Source organism: Ipomoea nil, unplaced genomic scaffold (genome assembly GCF_001879475.1).
Source record: "Ipomoea nil cultivar Tokyo-kokei standard unplaced genomic scaffold, Asagao_1.1 scaffold2818, whole genome shotgun sequence".
NCBI classification, from domain to species: Eukaryota; Viridiplantae; Streptophyta; class Magnoliopsida; order Solanales; family Convolvulaceae; genus Ipomoea; species Ipomoea nil.
Genome location: NW_017619246.1, coordinates 693,217 through 711,777, shown reverse-complemented (window position 1 = coordinate 711,777; position 18,561 = coordinate 693,217). Strand labels below are relative to the sequence as shown.

At 41.6% G+C, this 18,561-nt stretch overlaps 2 protein-coding genes across 2 annotated transcripts; both read left to right on the top strand.

Moving 5' to 3' along the window:
* The first annotated feature begins 1,952 nt into the window (after positions 1-1,952).
* Positions 1,953-14,191, top strand: LOC109158403. The gene is made up of 7 exons (XM_019306312.1): positions 1,953-2,344; positions 12,569-12,877; positions 13,257-13,338; positions 13,417-13,478; positions 13,604-13,700; positions 13,865-13,946; positions 14,004-14,191. The coding sequence occupies exons 1-6, from the start codon at positions 1,953-1,955 to the stop codon at positions 13,937-13,939; spliced, it is 1,017 nt and encodes a 338-aa protein (XP_019161857.1). The 3' UTR covers positions 13,940-13,946; positions 14,004-14,191.
* On the top strand, positions 14,042-18,242 carry LOC109158402. The gene is made up of 13 exons (XM_019306311.1): positions 14,042-14,181; positions 14,644-14,719; positions 14,882-15,054; positions 15,132-15,240; positions 15,495-15,546; positions 16,019-16,044; positions 16,132-16,194; positions 16,281-16,364; positions 16,442-16,596; positions 16,760-16,799; positions 16,886-17,029; positions 17,174-17,290; positions 17,759-18,242. The coding sequence occupies exons 1-13, from the start codon at positions 14,042-14,044 to the stop codon at positions 18,092-18,094; spliced, it is 1,515 nt and encodes a 504-aa protein (XP_019161856.1). The 3' UTR covers positions 18,095-18,242.
* The last annotated feature ends 319 nt before the right edge of the window (positions 18,243-18,561 follow it).

The following is an 18,561-nucleotide window of genomic DNA, read 5'->3' as shown; positions in this document are numbered from 1 at the left end:
CCCCTGTAGCTAGATTGGAAGCTATTCGCATATTTCTAACTTTTGCAGCCTATAAGAACTTCAAAGTTTATCAAATGGATGTCAAGAGCGCTTTCCTAAATGGACTTCTTGAAGAAGAAGTATATGTTGAACAACCACCTGGCTTTGCAATAAATAATGAGCTTGAAAAGGTGTATCATCTTAAAAATGCTCTTTATGGCTTAAAGCAAGCTCCACGAGCCTGGTATGATACTCTCTCACACTTTCTTATCAATTGCGGCTTCACGAAAGGAGTGGTTGATAAAACACTCTTTCGTATAAAAGATAATGACCATATTCTTTTGGTACAAATCTACGTTGATGACATTATCTTCGGAAGCACGAATCCAATCTTATGTGAAAAGTTCTCTAATCTTATGAAAGGCAAATTTGAGATGAGTATGATGGGTGAACTGAACTATTTTCTGGGTTTGCAAGTCAAACAATGCCCAGATGGAATATTCATAAATCAAGCTAAATACACCAAGGATTTAATCCGAAAGTTTGGCATTGATGGAAAAAGTTCGGTTAAAATTCCAATGAGCACATCCCTCAGAATGGACATTGATAATGAAGGAAAGGATGTTGATCAAACAAACTTTCGAGGTATTATTGGTTCTCTCCTATACCTGACAGCAAGCAGACCTGACATTTCGTTTGCTGTTGGTGTATGTGCACGTTTTCAAGCTAGGCCGAAAGAAAGTCACCTAAGTGCAACCAAAAAGATATTAAGATATCTTAAGGGAACGCAAAGTGTCGGTCTCTGGTATCCAAAAGATGGATCATTTGATCTAGTTGGATACTCAGACTCTGATTTCGCTGGATGTCGGATTGATCGAAAAAGTACCTCAGGAACCTGTCAGTTCCTAGGAGGACGAATTGTGTCTTGGTTTAGTAAAAAGCAAAACTCTATTGCCACAAGCACGGCTGAAGCCGAATACATAGCAGCCGAAAGTTGCTGTGCTCAAATCTTATGGATGAGACACCAATTGAGAGATTATGGCATAAATGCACAAGAAGTGAGCATAAAATGCGATAACACGAGTGTTATCGCTATCACGAACAATCCCGTGCTGCACTCTCGGACCAAGCATATTGACATCAAGTATCACTTCATTCGTGATCATGTCGAGAAAAAGAACATATCTCTTGAGTATGTCAATACTGATGATCAACTTGCAGACATACTCACGAAACCCTTAAGTGAAACAAGATTCTCCTCTCTAAGGCATGAACTCGGAATGATTGAAATGACGTAAATCTTAGAGAATCAAATCTGCAAAGATTCTTGCTCTCGAAAATCAAAAGATTTGATTCATTCTCACACGCAAGGATCTTTATAAATGAAATACTCTATGAGAATAATTTTCTCATCTAACAAAAATTCTAGTGTCTGTCTTTACATGTGCAGGAATGAGCACGGGAAGAGAAAGAACCATTACGGAGGCACGAGAAGGAAAAAGTGAAGTTCTCAGTGAGCCACTAGTAACTGAGCAACAGCTCAATCAGTTCCTTGAACACGCTCAACACATACGAAACCTTCTCCGTAACACGTCCGATAATGAGTCACGAGAATCTTTCCACTCTGTTGGCAATCCCATTGGATATGTCAAAGAAAACAGTGTGCTGGAACTAAGCGACAGTTTTGACTACTCACCCTCAGGCACCCCCACCAAGATAGCATCTCCTCTCAAGTCCACCGCAAGCAGCAAGAAAAAGAAAACTTGAATAACTTTGTTAGGCCACGGTGACAAATTGTGATGTTATCTTGCTTATGATCTTTTTAATTTATAACTCCATCATGCAAATATTTTGTCAGTATCTAAAATATTTTGTTAAGATTCGCACGTTATCTTTTGCCTATATATATTATTCTTCTATTTCATGAGCTTTACTCATTCACAAAATTTTAGAGAAGGATAAAGATTGCAGGAATGGATAAGGGAAAAGAAAAGAGCAACGAAGCTGAAAAAAGGGCCAAACGCCTAAAACATCATATGCGAAAAGCCGAAAAGCTTCCGAATGCCACCATCATAAGGCTTGAAGAAGATAGGGAAAGGGTCATTGTCACCTACTCCATGCCCAACACAGCACCAATGGACAAGGAAACTCATGAAAATTTGATCAACGAGTCCAGGGCTACAAAGGCTTACTGCATGGAACAAGCCACTCGGCTTGCTAAAGAGAAAATTCTGATGATGAAAAGGGCTAATGAGCAAACATCTTATGAAGTTCCTCAACCTAGTGAACAATCCTCTGAAGATATCACTATGGTTCACTCTCGGCCCGTAACTCAGTCACCCGAACCCACTCTCTCACTTGAGGAGTTGGATGAATTTGCAAAGATGACAAATCTGACTGATGTGACCGAAGAGATGACTCGCCTGGAACTTCACGTGCCTTATCGTTATGTTCCAAGCTCTAGCGCACTCTAGTGACTTAATCTTCTGTGCCTGAAAGCCAAATATATCTGTTCAGCGAGAGATGCTGGTAGCCCACTCCAACGTGTTGAAATACATTACATATAGAGGTATATATATAGATATACGAAAACCATTTTGAACATGAAGATGTAACCTACGAACTCTAGCTTTTAAAACCGGGAATGACTCGCCAGATAAGGCTAGACACAAGCAACAGTTATAACAAGCGTATACAATCTACAACAAGCAAGACAGATAAAGCTGAGCACAATTAATAATCATAACCCAACATAATCAATCCCCAGCATGAATCCCATAGTCCCATCCCTCAAGATACTCATAACCACAACTTATCCATATCTCATCACATCGCACACTTTGTTGGCGCCACAGGACCAATCACATGCCCATACATGAGGGTCAGCGCATATAGCTCTGACACGGCCCCGCAGCACCCTGCCCCGTCTCACATTACGGAGGAGCCGATCGCAACCGACTGATGGACCTTTGTCCTACATAATATTTATATACCTGACCGGTCTTTACCAGCCTGGTTAACAGTTGGGATGGTTCTCAGCCCATTCAACTGCCCGTATAGTGGACCTTTGTCCTATATAATATTTATATACCTGACCGGTCTCTACCAGCCTGGTTAACAGCCGGTATGGTTCTCAGCCCATCCGACTGCCCGTATAGTGGAACTTAGTCCTATATAATATTTATATACCTGATCGGTCTCTACCAGCCTGGTTAACAGCCGGTATGGTTCTCAGCCCACCCGACTGCCCGTATAGCCCGATTGATCTTAACCAACTCGGGGTTACATGCACACATAACACATAGCAAGTACATGCAACCCACATTAACACATTGGGAAGGGGGAGAAAAAGTATAACAAAACCTATGCGTGATCCATCACATACTAAGAATAGTCCTAAGGGGTTCATACTGCTTCTACCTAGGTCAACGGGATACCAATTCAACTAGCATGCAATATAATAGACTCATAAACCTACGAACGGTACCCGAAATATCAAACTAGACAAAGACACGATTAACGGAGTCCGTTGGGACACCACGGGGGACGGGGAAACATCAAACGGGGAAGCCGAGATCCCGAGGGGGATGATTTTCCAGCGGGTAGCCGGTGGGTGGGGGGCCACCCACCGGCTGCCCGCCGGGTATTACTGTTCCGGGCAGCGGGTCGCCGGCGGGCAGCTGCCCGCCCGCCGGCCGCCCGCTGCCGGAGATGTGTTTTCCGGCCGTGGGTAGGTGGCGGGTCCCCTACCCCCCACCTACCCCCCACTGACTCTTATCACACAGTTTCGCCCCGGGAACCATTGTGGAACCCGAAACCATGCTTAGACACTTTACAACGCAATTAACGACAACACGTAGACAATTAACGGATCAAATACGAGAAACGAAAGGCACATAACCTATCATGCTTTTCTAAACATAATCAACACCCAAACATGCGATTTCCCCACCCGATAAACCAAGAATAATATCATATGATACAACCTAGGGTTCTAGTCACTTTTATATCAACAAGAATACGGTTCGTCTTCTAATTGCAAGATTCGGTAAGAATAACACGTAAGCATCAAGAACAACACACAACTATCAAGAACATCATATAATCATCAAGAGCTCCATATAATCATCAAGAACACCATAACTATCGAGAATCTCCCAATATCAAGATTACCAAGATCCCCCATGGGATCATCACATCAATCATCAATAATATCATCACAAATCCGCAATATACAATAATATGGGGAAACCCTAAGGGGGAATCATAACTATGAAAATAGGTTTTGTTGAGACATGGGTTACCTCTTAGCCTTTATTTAATTCCTTGGCTATGAAGGGTCTTTCTCTAAGCTTTCTTGCTTTCTTGATTTCTTCTAGGGGATTCTTGGAGCTCTTTGGGGTGGTGGGCGTTTATTGTGGTGGGGGGGTTTCTAGGTGCCTCTTAAGTCCCCTATTTATATATTTAGGAGTCCTAGTTAGGAACTAGTATTATGGGCTTGCTAATTCTATTTCTTTTGGGACTAGGGATTGGGTTTAGGGATAAGGGCTCGTGGACTATGGTGGGCCTCCTAATTAATTATTGTGATTTAATTCTTTCTTTTGGGTAATTGATTAAATGATTTAATTGATCTTAGGGGTCGTAACACGGGGTGTTACACTCTCCCCCCCTTATGAGGGGCTTCGTCCCCGAAGCCCGGTGTGTTAATCCACTCTTTCACCCCCAGGCATCGCATTTTGGCCTCCTGTTTAGGAATGTGGCCCCACGTTTTGCCTTAGCTGGGGTAGACTGGATTTCTGGCGGTGTTGCGATAGAAAGGGTTTAAGGCCTACCTCGGTCTCCTGCTCCCGAGCTGGGTGCCCCGCGAGTGCCCAAGGTGGCCTCGATTGCTGCCACCCTTTGATCTAGTGCGTGTGTCGTACAGATCAGGGATGAGAATCCTTCCTCCATGATTTGGTTTTGTCGGTTGAGCTGTGCGAGTATGCGTTCATGGATTGAGTCCTCGTCTTGCTCCCTTGGATTTCCTCCTGATCGTGGTTGCACTATTGGGTTGGGTTCGTCTTCCTCCTCCTGGTCCTCATGTCCCTCCGAACCTCCGCAGTCTTGCATGGCTCGTTTGAGATTTTTGTTGGAGATGTCCAGTCGGTCGACCAATTCCCTTCGCTCTTCCTCGGGTTTTTGGCAAATTTCTTCGAGGGTGAGGTAATGTCCCCCTTCGGTGTAGTAGATGTCGTTGCGGCGGAGGTTCTGGGCGTTAAAAACCATGCCATTTGCGGTCTTGACCACGGTGTGGCTTAGGTCTACCCCCTTTTTCTCCATGATCCAACTTAGGATCATCCCGTAGGGTAGGCTAAGCCGGTTGTTCGATTTGCAGAATTCCATGTGTTTTAACATGAGTGCTGGCAGGTTGAACTTGATTTTATGTTTCAGGAGGTAAGCAAAGGTGCACTCCAAGCTTCCCACATCCTTGCTTTTGTTATTGGTGGACAAGAGGCTATCGGTTACAATCATAACCAATATCTTTTGCTTCGCCGATAGCCACTTTCGGTGTGGTCGAGTGGCCGAGGTGAACCCGTCCTCCTTCCCGAGTAGGTACTCGAGGTAGTCCTTGTATCCCGTAGTTTGGGTATCAATCCACCCCTTTCGGTCATAGTTAGACACACCCGTGGTGGTCAATTTCAAGAGCTTGGCCAAACGGCCTTCGGAAAGCACAATTTCCTTGCCACGGACCTTGGTGGTGATTTCTACCTTGTCACCCCATTTGGTGGCTACAAGGTGTTGATAGAACTCCTTCACCAATTCGGGGTACGTATCCCCTTTGATGGTGAGATACGTATCTAAAAGCCCTTGATGTTTGAGCATATCAACCAATTCCGGAGAGAATTGGTCGGGTTCAAGTGCTTTACCTCCGATCACGGTGTAATCGGCGTTGCTCCACTCCGGAGTGCGGGTTCCGAGGGGTTTCTTTGGCATCGTGGTGCTTCGGTTGATGGCGACGTTTTCCGGCGATTTTCCGGCGAGGCGGCGGCGGGGCTCCGACGTGTTTTTCCGGCGAGGTGAACGGTGCTCCGGCGCGTTTTTCCGGCGAGCTTCTAGGCGGCGTGGTTTCTTGTTTTCGAGGGGGATGGCGGCGAGGTGAAGGTTCGGCGTTGGTGCGGTGGGGGTGAGATGGTGGGGTGGCGTCGTTCGGGTGGAGGAGCCGCGGGTCGCCGCTGGGGAGCCTCCGGGTGGCGGGTTGCGGCCGGCTGGGACGGCGGCGCGGCGGTGTGGCGTTGGCGGGTGGTGTTCGGCCGGCGGCGGCGGTCGATCGGCGGTGATGATGGGTGGTTGTTGGTTTCTTTGGGGTGGGGCGGTGAGGTGTGCGAGAAGGAGAAGGGGAAGAGTGGGGGAAGAAGAAGGGGAGGAAGAAGAAGAAGGGTTTTTGATTTGGGGGTTTTATGGGTTTTAGGGATTTGGAGGGGTTTAACAAGGGAGTATTCCCTTAAGGTTTTCAAGAAACACTCATGGCTTAGTGGTTAGGGGCTTGGACTTATAAATAGGAGGTTTAGGGTTCAATTTTTATTGGCAACACTAGGTTCTTTGATGATGGGGCTTTTGTCTTTTTCCTTATTCCGGCTTCTAGTGGTGAGGTTTGGCTAGTTTGCAGGTAGAACCGAATTATGAACTAATCTTTTATTTATAATATTTCCAAGTAATTAAGCTAAGCAAGTAACTCTATCACGAAGGTGATTACAAGAAATTGCCAACCTATCCTAGGCAGAATTCGTCTTCTTGGCTTTCTCCCACGGGATTTGCGTGGTCCTCGTCTTCTGGGCCTTGGTTCCCTTCCTCGAGATCGCCTTCGTTCCCGAGGTCGACTTGAGTGCGGCTCATGACGAATATTTTCCCGGGAGCGCCGTAGTTTCCTTGATGAGTGGTGCCCCCATGTTGTCCCATGGTGGTAGTGCGTGGCCTTTGGGGTTGGGTGCAAAGGATGGCCTTGTGTCCTTCTTCTCCGCAGTTGAAGCATCGCAAGGGTTTGCCCATGCAATCCTTGCCTCGATGGTTCTTGTTGCATTTCGGGCAAGGGAAGCCCCTGGCGCTGGCGTCGTTGTTTTCCCGAGGTGGTCTTTGATTGGTCGGGTTGCCGGGTCTCGTGTTGGTGTCGTTCCTTGTTCTTTTTACTGGTGGCGCCCCTCCTCCGGGGTTCCTCTTCCGCATTTGCTCCTGAACCCCGCGTTGGAGTAGTTGGATTCGGTAGAGATTGGCGGCACTGGAGTAAGCCTCGTTGAGAGTCCGGGGTCTGCTTACCACTAGTGCTTTTCGGGCTTCAAAGTTGAGGCCCGATACGAATCTCTCTATTTTGGTTACCTCGATGGGGAGGAGTTCGGGTGCGAAGCGTGCTAGTTCAAGGAATCGTTTGTGGTATTCCATAACGGTCGCTGTCCCTTGTTTCAGATGGAGAAACTCCTCGTACATGGACGCTCTCACGTGTGTCGGGTAGAACCTCTCTCGTAGTCGTGTCTTGAGGTTCTCCCAATTGAACCCCGGTTCTTGTAGATAAGTGGGCCCCTCGTGGATCCACCAGAGATCGGCCTCGTGCCCGAAGTAGAACGAGGCTATCTCTACGCGGCGTCCTTCCGGGCATTCTACTACTCCAAAAATCTTATCAAGAGTCCGGATCCATTCTTCCAGAACCGCTGGATCCTCTTCTCCCGAAAACGTGGGTGGTCGGTGATTCGAAACTTGTCGGGCGACGTCCGAGTTTGCGTTTGACGGAGGCGGTGGGGGCCTGTTGTTGCGAAGGGCCGCGTCACTTAGTGCCTGTGCGACTTGTGTTAGTTGCTGTAGGGTCTGGGTCAAGGGGTTGTCTGTGGCGGGCTCTGGAGTTCTGGATTGCCTTCTGTTCGGTGCCATGCTATCGTCTTTCTGGTCAGCGTTTATAAGAATGTTAAGTTAGAGTTCGACGCCCTTCTGGTGAAGTGATAAGTGGGGGAGGGTTTTAGAATGGGGAAGGGTAAAGTGTAGGGAAGTTATGTGTAGGTTTCACAATCTCACTGCGCGTCCTAAGATTCCTGAATCCTATGCTCCTAGGCACCTAGAGTTCAAGCCTAATGTTCTAAAGTCCGGTCTTTAAGAGTCTTTTCCTAGGGTCAAACTTAGGCTCTGATACCAACTGTAACACCCCAGATTTTCAAGATATTTAAAACTTATAAAACACAGGTGAAATCTCATTAAATCCCAAACAGAGTACGAGTGTACGGGGTGCTATGCCACACCTGAGCTGGAGAACTCAGGTGCACAGGCTAACTAACTAATGTCTCAAAGACATGAATGCATAAACATGGCACGCAGGCCGAAATGGAAACTAACTACTTCTATGTTCCAAGCTCTAGCGCACTCCAGTGACTTAATCTTCTGTGCCTGAAAGCCAAATATATCTGTTCAGCGAGAGATGCTGGTAACCCACTCCAACGTGTTGAAATACATTACATATAGAGGTATATATATAGATATACGAAAACCATTTTGAACATGAAGATGTAACCTACGAACTCTAGCTTTTAAAACCGGGAATGACTCGCCAGATAAGGCTAGACACAAGCAACAGTTATAACAAGCGTATACAATCTACAACAAGCAAGACAGATAAAGCTGAGCACAATTAATAATCATAACCCAACATAATCAATCCCCAGCATGAATCCCATAGTCCCATCCCTCAAGATACTCATAACCACAACTTATCCATATCTCATCACATCGCACACTTTGTTGGCGCCACAGGACCAATCGCATGCCCATACATGAGGGTCAGCGCATATAGCTCTGACACGGCCCCGCAGCACCCTGCCCCGTCTCACATTACGGAGGAGCCGATCGCAACCGACTGATGGACCTTTGTCCTACATAATATTTATATACCTGACCGGTCTTTACCAGCCTGGTTAACAGTTGGGATGGTTCTCAGCCCATTCAACTGCCCGTATAGTGGACCTTTGTCCTATATAATATTTATATACCTGACCGGTCTCTACCAGCCTGGTTAACAGCCGGTATGGTTCTCAGCCCATCCGACTGCCCGTATAGTGGAACTTAGTCCTATATAATATTTATATACCTGACCGGTCTCTACCAGCCTGGTTAACAGCCGGTATGGTTCTCAGCCCACCCGACTGCCTGTATAGCCCGATTGATCTTAACCAACTCGGGGTTACATGCACACATAACACATAGCAAGTACATGCAACCCACATTAACACATTGGGAAGGGGGAGAAAACGTATAACAAAACCTATGCGTGATCCATCACATACTAAGAATAGTCCTAAGGGGTTCATACTGCTTCTACCTAGGTCAACGGGATACCAATTCAACTAGCATGCAATATAATAGACTCATAAACCTACGAACGGTACCCGAAATATCAAACTAGACAAAGGCACGATTAACGGAGTCCGTTGGGACACCACGGGGGACGGGGAAACATCAAACGGGGAAGCCGAGATCCCGAGGGGGATGATTTTCCAGCGGGTAGCCGGTGGGTGGGGGGCCACCCACCGGCTGCCCGCCGGGTATTACTGTTCCGGGCAGCGGGTCGCCGGCGGGCAGCTGCCCGCCCGCCGGCCGCCCGCTGCCGGAGATGTGTTTTCCGGCCGTGGGTAGGTGGCGGGTCCCCTACCCCCCACTGACTCTTATCACACAGTTTCGCCCCGGGAACCATTATGGAACCCGAAACCATGCTTAGACACTTTACAACGCAATTAACGACAACACGTAGACAATTAACGGATCAAATACGAGAAACGAACGGCACATAACCTATCATGCTTTTCTAAACATAATCAACACCCAAACATGCGATTTCCCCACCCGATAAACCAAGAATAATATCATATGATACAACCTAGGGTTTTAGTCACTTTTATATCAACAAGAATACGGTTCGTCTTCTAATTGCAAGATTCGGTAAGAATAACACGTAAGCATCAAGAACAACACACAACTATCAAGAACATCATATAATCATCAAGAGCTCCATATAATCATCAAGAACACCATAACTATCGAGAATCTCCCAATATCAAGATTACCAAGATCCCCCATGGGATCATCACATCAATCATCAATAATATCATCACAAATCCGCAATATACAATAATATGGGGAAACCCTAAGGGGGAATCATAACTATGAAAATAGGTTTTGTTGAGACATGGGTTACCTCTTAGCCTTTATTTAATTCCTTGGCTATGAAGGGTCTTTCTCTAAGCTTTCTTGCTTTCTTGATTTCTTCTAGGGGATTCTTGGAGCTCTTTGGGGTGGTGGGCGTTTATTGTGGTGGGGGGGTTTCTAGGTGCCTCTTAAGTCCCCTATTTATATATTTAGGAGTCCTAGTTAGGAACTAGTATTATGGGCTTACTAATTCTATTTCTTTTGGGACTAGGGATTGGGTTTAGGGATAAGGGCCCGTGGACTATGGTGGGCCTCCTAATTAATTATTGTGATTTAATTCTTTCTTTTGGATAATTGATTAAATGATTTAATTGATCTTAGGGGTCGTAACACGGGGTGTTACACCAATACACAACTTTGGCAAGACACCCCCACATTTCAGGCATTAGTAGGAAAACTTCCTACGTACCCACAATTCATAAGAATTTCATGCGGGTAACCTTATTTAAAAGGTACTTACTTGTCCAAAGTATTGTCTCACCACACACACTTTGAGGTAGACCCGAACTTATCAACGTCTTGATATTTTATGTTCGGCAACAACATTCGATTGAGGTTAATATCGTGTCGTACGCTCGAGTACGATACAACGCTTGCGCAAAAATCACCAATAGTTGTTTTATATTCACTGCATCTGATATGAACCTAATCCAAGATTCAAATAAAATGGAGTATTGTCCCAAGAATGCTCTCAAAAGTAAAGATAGAGATGGATCAAAATACCTTAAACATCACGAGAAACCCTTAGTCCCGAATCCTCAAAGACTTTGAAGAATCCCATGTAGCTTCAAGTACCTCGATGTTGCAATCTTCAATCAACTAGAGTCGGATCTAGTTTCCTTCGATTCAAGAACGAGTCCACGAACCTAAATCTAAGGTTGTAGAAAGGAAGATTGATTCGAGTCCACGAATCAATTTGCTAGTCGAGTCCACGACTAGCCACTAATTGAGTTCACAATTAGCCATAAGGTTTCTAACACAAGTGTAAAGAAAAACTTAAGAATTTTATTGAATTAAAGCCTCCCTAAAACTGATATGGATGTGCCCTATTTATAGGTATAGGGCAGCATTGTAATCCTAAATACAATGCGAAAAAGAGTCCTAAACCTAATCTAGAAAGCAAGTCAATATAGTCGTATTTCGAAAGGGATTTAAGGAATCCTTTCTAAATACAAACTAGTGTTTTCTCATTAATTCCAAACAATTTAAAATAATGATGACCACAAATAATAAAGCTGATTTGGGTCTTGGATCTTGTGATTGACCCAATTTGTACTCTTAATGGATCTTCATTATGTTGGGCCGCATCAACATCGATCGTTCGTAACCGCATTAATCCGCGATTAATTTAGTTTTCTCTTTTATTCTTATAAGGAATAAGCATGTGCTACACGTTAGCACATCTCGTAGGTGCAAATAGATCAGCACTTACGAATCCATTCAGGATTGACCGAAAGGTCAAAACCACGAACCAATGCTTCCGAAACTTGAAGCACTAATCAGTGCATAGGAATGAGGCACGAATCATTGCTCCAACTTAAAGCACTGATTTCAAAGCAATCTTCCATTGCTTTAAATTATAAACCCACAGCAACCTTTCGTTAGTACTATCAAGCACTATCATTCGTGTTATTAAATACTAGTATTGTTGTGTTTAAATATTACTTAATTAGTGCTAAGTTAATTAGCAATACAGTGCTAATTTTATCTTGCACTCTCCGTTAGTGCGACAGATGCACTATCCAACAAATCATTATTTGTCTCAAATAAATTTCATACTAGTATAATTTAAAATTTTTTATCAAGTTAATTTTAACACAATTAACAAAAACAAATCAACCAAATTTTCAAACTAGTTGAACCAAGCTTATATAATCGTACTCAGAATATTATTTAAAATATTCAACACATGAGCTTTGACCTCACTCGTCCAACCATCCACATTCTTTAACCCAAGCGAAGTTGTCCGCAACGTTTTCACCAGGATGACGGTTCGCTTCATAGTGACGGCTCACTTCTTCCTTTAATCATCTCCAGACCTAAACTTTCGTTTGCCTTTCCCACTAGTACAAAATTGAACATAGAAGATTGACCATAGGCCACCATTGTTGAAAGAATGGTTGTCTAATCTTAGCCCAAAAATTCGCGATGGCAATTTTGTAAATAAGTGAATAATAATCCACCACCATTATTAGTTGTAATGGTTGCCCACTGTATTTTGTATTTATTTAAAAAAAATTGATTTATAATAGACAACCATTTCTAATAGAAATGGTTGCCATAAAATAGAATTTGTTTTATAATAGGCAACCATTTCTAATTGAAATGGTAGCCTAATATTAACCCTAGATCTATACCCCCATCACTCCATCAGATCAGATCAAATCTGCGCGCTCGATCATCATCCTCTCATACAACATATCGTACGTCGATCGATCTGCTCCGATCTTCAACGCCGCCGGTCACCCACCGCTCTTTCGTTCACCGATCTTCGACGCACCGCCGACCACCGTCTGCTTCGCGACCGACCGACCGCCGTCTGCTTCGCGACGCACCGCCACACGCCACAGCCACGGCCACCCACCGCCGTCTGCTTTGTTCACCGCGACGTCGCACGCCCCCACCACGACCAGCCGCCATCCCCGCCGGCGCCACTGCCGCCTCCCCAGCCGCCGATCTGCAGGTTAGTTTGTTTTTTAATTTTATTTTTTATTTTTAATTGTTAATAATATATATTATATTTTATATATTTGTTTTTCAATATTATTATTGATTATTGATGATTATAAATAATAATAATAATAAATGGTTCAATGAAGTAGGGATTTGTCATTTCGTTGTTCATGGATTACCTGTCAGATTCTTTTTGTTCATTCCTGGAGCAATTATTTGTCTGTTTGTTAATGTCCTTTGGAGTACTTTATAAATTGAAACATCAGTAACAAAGTTAATTACCCATTATTTGAGAGCGAAATTCCATAGCCACGACACTATAGCAATAATGGAAGGGTAAGATGTTGGTTATGGATTGATCTATACATATACACTACTTGTTATTGCAGCTATGGCATCACCAAAACGCTTGAGCGCTATGAAAATTGCAGCTTTAATCCTCAAGAAAACTCCATTGAGAGAGAAACACAGGTTTAATTAATTTGTTTAAGAATTCAACATGAAATGACAGTACATGATGAGAAGGTAATTGTCATTTTTGTTGCACAGAACTGGTCCCATGAAGTTATAAAACTGAAGGCCAAGTATGAATCTCTTCAAAGAACTCAAAGGTAAGGAACATGAACTCGATCGATCTAGTTTAATTAGCTTCCATTAATAATGTTTGATTTCTGGTGGTTCTTGCTGATGAAAAGGCATCGAGATCGATTACTGAATCGATTTGCAATGGTTGCAGGCATCTACTTGGAGAAGATCTTGGGCCACTCAGCATCAAAGTTCAGAATCTGGAAAAACAGCTTGAAAATGCTCTTTCACAGACTAGGCAAAAGAAGGTAAAAAGATTAATCCAATTTTCATCTTCATGAATTCCACCAACATATTCCCTCATCTTCTTCAATGTCCATTCGGGAAATGATGATACATAGATTAATTTGATTACTTATATATTATTACAATCGGTCTTTAATTTGTTGTATCTGATCCATCACTAATGCAGACTCAAGTTATGATGGAACATATGGAAGAACTCCGCAGAAAGGTGACAAAACATACATTTCCTCATTGTACTTAATTGTTTGCATCTACCAACCAATCATCATAAGTTGCTACAAGCTAGACATAAACATTATTAAACATTGATTAAGGTACGAAACCTTATCATGTGTCTTGGCTAATGATTAATGTTTGGTTTATGCTGATTGAAAAAACTGGAGGACTGGTAGTTCTAGCAGAAAGTTTTGGTCATCCTGTTTTCAAGGATTCATTTAAGCGTGTATTTGACAATGGTGAAAAGTCTCTTGGTCTCTCATTTAAGTGAGTATCTTGACATGATCTAATTAACTTTTCTATTTTTCCAACACCAAGAGTGATTTCAGAAATTTGATTGGCACTAGTTTATATTGTTAAAAGATTTAAAAGTGTTTTTTTCTTTGTTTCCTTAACTAGTAAAAAATTCTTGAGAAATTTAGGGATTGAAATGTTGGGTTTAATATAAGAGGCAAGCCATGAATTAAACTAAAGTATAGAGTTCATATAAACAGAAATGTGGAGTAGGTTGACATCTTGGTTATGACAATCAAATTTACCATATCTATTTGGAAGATCATGGATATCAGTTCAAGTATGTGAATTAGACAATTAGCACATTTGGGTATATTTTGTTTGACATTTTTGCTATCATTGGTGGACTAATGACAAATTTTTATTGGTAGCAATATTCATCTACTCCTGTTATATATAACCCATTTGAAGTTCTAACACATCAATTTCATCCAGTGGTAGAATTGAGATCAACTGCTCAAAGGATATTAAAGTCCAAGGGATCATTTGGCCATGCACAACTTTAGAAAAGGTAAGCTTATCTAGTGCTTATGAACTTACCTTCACTAGCTACTGGAAATTAGATAGTATTGTTTTTTCGTCTAAGGCAAAACTTTAGTGAACTTTAGTGTATTACCTATTAGGAAAATGATTGCCGTTAAGCAGGTTGATATTAATGTCTGAATATTGACAGAAAGGACCTGCTATTGCCAACACAGTAATTGGGGAGGGGAATACAATAGCTTGGAAGATTTGTGGTCTCGACAAAACTACTTGCTTCACTATATTCTTTGATATCTCATCAAGTGAAAAATCAGACCCTTCTGGTGGTACAAATTCGCAATTGTGCATACAATTTCTTACAAGGTACTAATTTGATTAGTAAACTCATCCATCTTTTTAGTGCCTGCATGCCTAATGAGATTTATTTTTTGTTGAAATAGTTTTGGACTTCAGTTGTTTAAATTTTCTGTGATTGACATATTCTACTTTCTGTTTATGTATCAGTTTTCTGCTTTACCAATATATGCTGAAAGGTTTTGTAGAATGCAGGTGACTAACGCATCTTGAAGAATTAATGCTAGTCTGTTATTAGATGCTTTATGAGGCAACAGTTACTGGTAAATGTTCATTTCGGTGCTGAAGAATTAATGAAAATTCTGAGACATCTCCCTCTCCCCAAATGCTCTTCTTTCTTTGGAGATAGTAGAACTCTTCTATCTCCTCAATGCTGTTTTTTATTTTTTATTTTTTTATTTTTATTTTTTTATTTTTATTTTTTTTATTTTTATTTTGATATCTTGCAGTTAACTAGTAGCAGTCTAGCAGAAACCTTTATCCCCCTCTTCCCAAAGTGCTGTTTTCTCTTGGATATCTGCCATTTAACCAAGCAGTAGATATGTAGAACCCTTATGAATTTAGATAATGCATACTTTTGTGATTGCCTTTATGAGATATTGAGAAATGCACTATTTCCTTCTACTTCATATGCACATTATGAATTTTGTGGAGAGAAAATGTGTAGAGGGTTATGCTGAGGTACTATCTTTTTGTTTTTGTAGGAATTGATACAAGGTTTTGATCAGACCATTACCCCCTCTTCCCAAAGTGTTATTTTCTTTTGGATATCTGTCATTTAAACTACTAGTAGATGTGTTGAACTCTCCCTGAATTTAACTAATGCATACTTTTTTTATTGCCTTCATGAGATATTGAGAAATAATATATTTCTTTCCACTATACATGCACATTCTGAATTTTGTGTAGAGAAAATGTCTACAGGCTTATGCTGAAGTACTAGCCTTTTTGTTTTTGTAGTAATTGGTACAAGGTTTTGATCAAGAAACTGCTGCTGTGGTAATGGCTAGATTGGCTTCCTACAAAATGGAGATGGAGGTATGATCATTGCTTATTTACATAACTAACTTGAAATTTTGGATGTAGGACATGGCAGAGTGGGAAGAAGATCCAGATGAGTATATAAGGAAAAATCTTCCTTCTGAGCTTGTATGTACATGCTATTTTGTTTACATCATTTATTATATTCTTGGATTCAAGGTATTGTCTTATTGTGTGTTTTCATAACTCCATAGGAAGAAATTTCTGGATGGAGAGAAGACTTGTTCACGGCTAGAAAAAGTGCCTTAAATTTGCTTGGTGTTATTTCAATGTCAAAGGTTAGTTGTCTGCAAATACTATGTTGCTGCTTGGTTTATCAAAATACTTAGAAATAGCCTTTTTTGTTTTCCTCCAGGGACCTCCAGTAGTTAATTCTTCACATTCATCAAAACGTAAGAAAGGAGAGAAGAGCAAAAAAACAACTCGCAGGTCAATAGGAGAGCTGCTAGTGCTTCCCTTCTTGTCAAAGTTTCCTATTCCCTCTGATGCTAACATAAAGATAGTAAATGAGTAAGTTGAAAGAAATTTTCACCTTCAAAATCGAAAGTGTCATAATAATTATGGTGTCAATGCCATTAAAATTTAAAAGTAGAGGTGTGTTTTTTATATGCATCAGCATGAGTTGGCTTATATATCATCAACTTTAATCTGTCTTTTTTTGAATTTTTGGCAGATATTATGGTGTTCTGATGGCATACAGCAGCCTTCTAGATGTAATGAGTTTCTATGTAGTACATGCTATTTAGAATTAGTTTACTGAGTTTTATAGGGAAATCTTTACATGGCATTATGCCTGCAGTTTCTAAAGGAGCAAAAGCCTGGATATACAGCTACTCTTCTTCAGACTCGGCTGCTACCACTGTATAGAGCACCTCTTCCAGAACCACATTTGATTGCCTCTGCAAACTGGGTTCTAGGAGAGCTTGCATCCTGTCTTCCTGAAGTTAGTTTCTATTTGATGTTCCTCATTTTGTTTTCGCACAGATTTGACAGATGTGAATACGCAGCACTGAATGTTCTTATCATTTAATTGTCATACATTTTTTGTGCACCTGAATTTTCATTACTTTTCTAACTACCCTTTTAGGAAATGAGTGCTGATATTTACTCTGCTCTGATGGAAGCTTTCATCACACCAGATAGAGACATCTCATGTTATCCTGTGAGGGTGTCTGCTGCTGGAGCAATTGCCCAACTTGTTGAAGTAAGAAAGTCTGCATTACCAATGTTTCTCTATATAAATGTAGATTAAAATACCATATTCTTGTTCAACATTTTGGATCTTGGCAGAATGACTACATGCCACTTGAGTGGTTACCACTTCTTCAAGTTATAGTGGGTAGAATCAATGATGGTGAAGAAGAGACCTCCATCAGTTTACAGCTTCTTGGTACTTTGGTCGAGGCTGGAAATGAGAACATTGCACCTCATATCCCACATGTTGTTACTTTATTGGTTATGACAATCCTAAAGCACATACCTTTAGATTCGGAGCCTATTTTTTTGTAGCTAAAGGTGGTCATTTTTTCCTCGCATCTTTTCTACGTAACTAATGAAAACTGGTACTTGTTAGAAATAGAATCCGTTGTTTTTTGGGGTTCTTGTTATCTTAGATCCTCTTATATTGTGAGACAGACAAAAACTAATGACTCCAAGTTGTTTGTGGTTGCAGAAACTGTTAGACCATCAGCAGGTTCAGGTTCTGAAGTGTACGGTGTTATTGATGGGAAGTTTGAGAGCGGATTTTAAGGGTGTACTATTAGCCCCTCCGAATTCAGCATACCAAGTACAGCAGCATCAAAGTGTCCCTCAAATGCAAATTGTCCCTGTAAATATAAGGTATTCAAGCCAATGTTATCAATCTAGGGTAAGTTTGACTTCCATTAATGACATATATGGAAATTTCAAGGCAATCCTGAGATTAGAGGGTAGTTATTGTTCACTTTACATATCTGAACTTTTGATAGTGTTATTAAACTTGTTTTTGATTGCATATGCTTTAGATTAGATGGTTGTTACTATTGACTTTACATGATGTCTCTACCTCTTTATATGTCCACAAGTTTGTGGTACTGCACATAATTTTGTTTGCCTAAAGCCCTAAACCTTAAGGAAGGAAAGTACTCTTTTATGCAAAATACTTTGTGCACTGTATTATAATATATTGTACATGATACCTACATAGCTTTAGAAAGCTCACGGTGTTTCCCATCCCCACTGTAGCCAAGAATTATTTCACCATCCCAGTGTGTATACAATTCTTCATAGTAGAGTAAAAAAACAATTATGCACAGGGTTCCTAAGGTACATTGCCTTTTCTAGTGTGTGCAAATTATCCTTTATAGTCCCAAAGTTATCTCATATTGTTGTAATTTCATTCTTTTCTTTTGTAGTTTTCAATTAATTTTAATTTAAAATTATAAATATGTAATTTCATTTATTTTTTTTACAAGTACGGTAGTAATTTCATAATGG

Bases quoted from the DNA above. Each gene is read 5' to 3' on its own strand.
- LOC109158403 (XM_019306312.1), top strand. From the start codon at position 1,953: ATGGATAAGGGAAAAGAAAAGAGCAACGAAGCTGAAAAAAGGGCCAAA. The intron at 12,878-13,256 runs GTTAGTTTGTTT...TTGTTATTGCAG, and splicing joins CCCCAGCCGCCGATCTGCAG to CTATGGCATCACCAAAACGC. The intron at 13,339-13,416 runs GTTTAATTAATT...TTTGTTGCACAG, and splicing joins CCATTGAGAGAGAAACACAG to AACTGGTCCCATGAAGTTAT.
- LOC109158402 (XM_019306311.1), top strand. From the start codon at position 14,042: ATGATTAATGTTTGGTTTATGCTGATTGAAAAAACTGGAGGACTGGTA. The intron at 15,241-15,494 runs GTGACTAACGCA...GATATCTTGCAG, and splicing joins AAAGGTTTTGTAGAATGCAG to TTAACTAGTAGCAGTCTAGC. The intron at 16,365-16,441 runs GTTAGTTGTCTG...GTTTTCCTCCAG, and splicing joins GTGTTATTTCAATGTCAAAG to GGACCTCCAGTAGTTAATTC.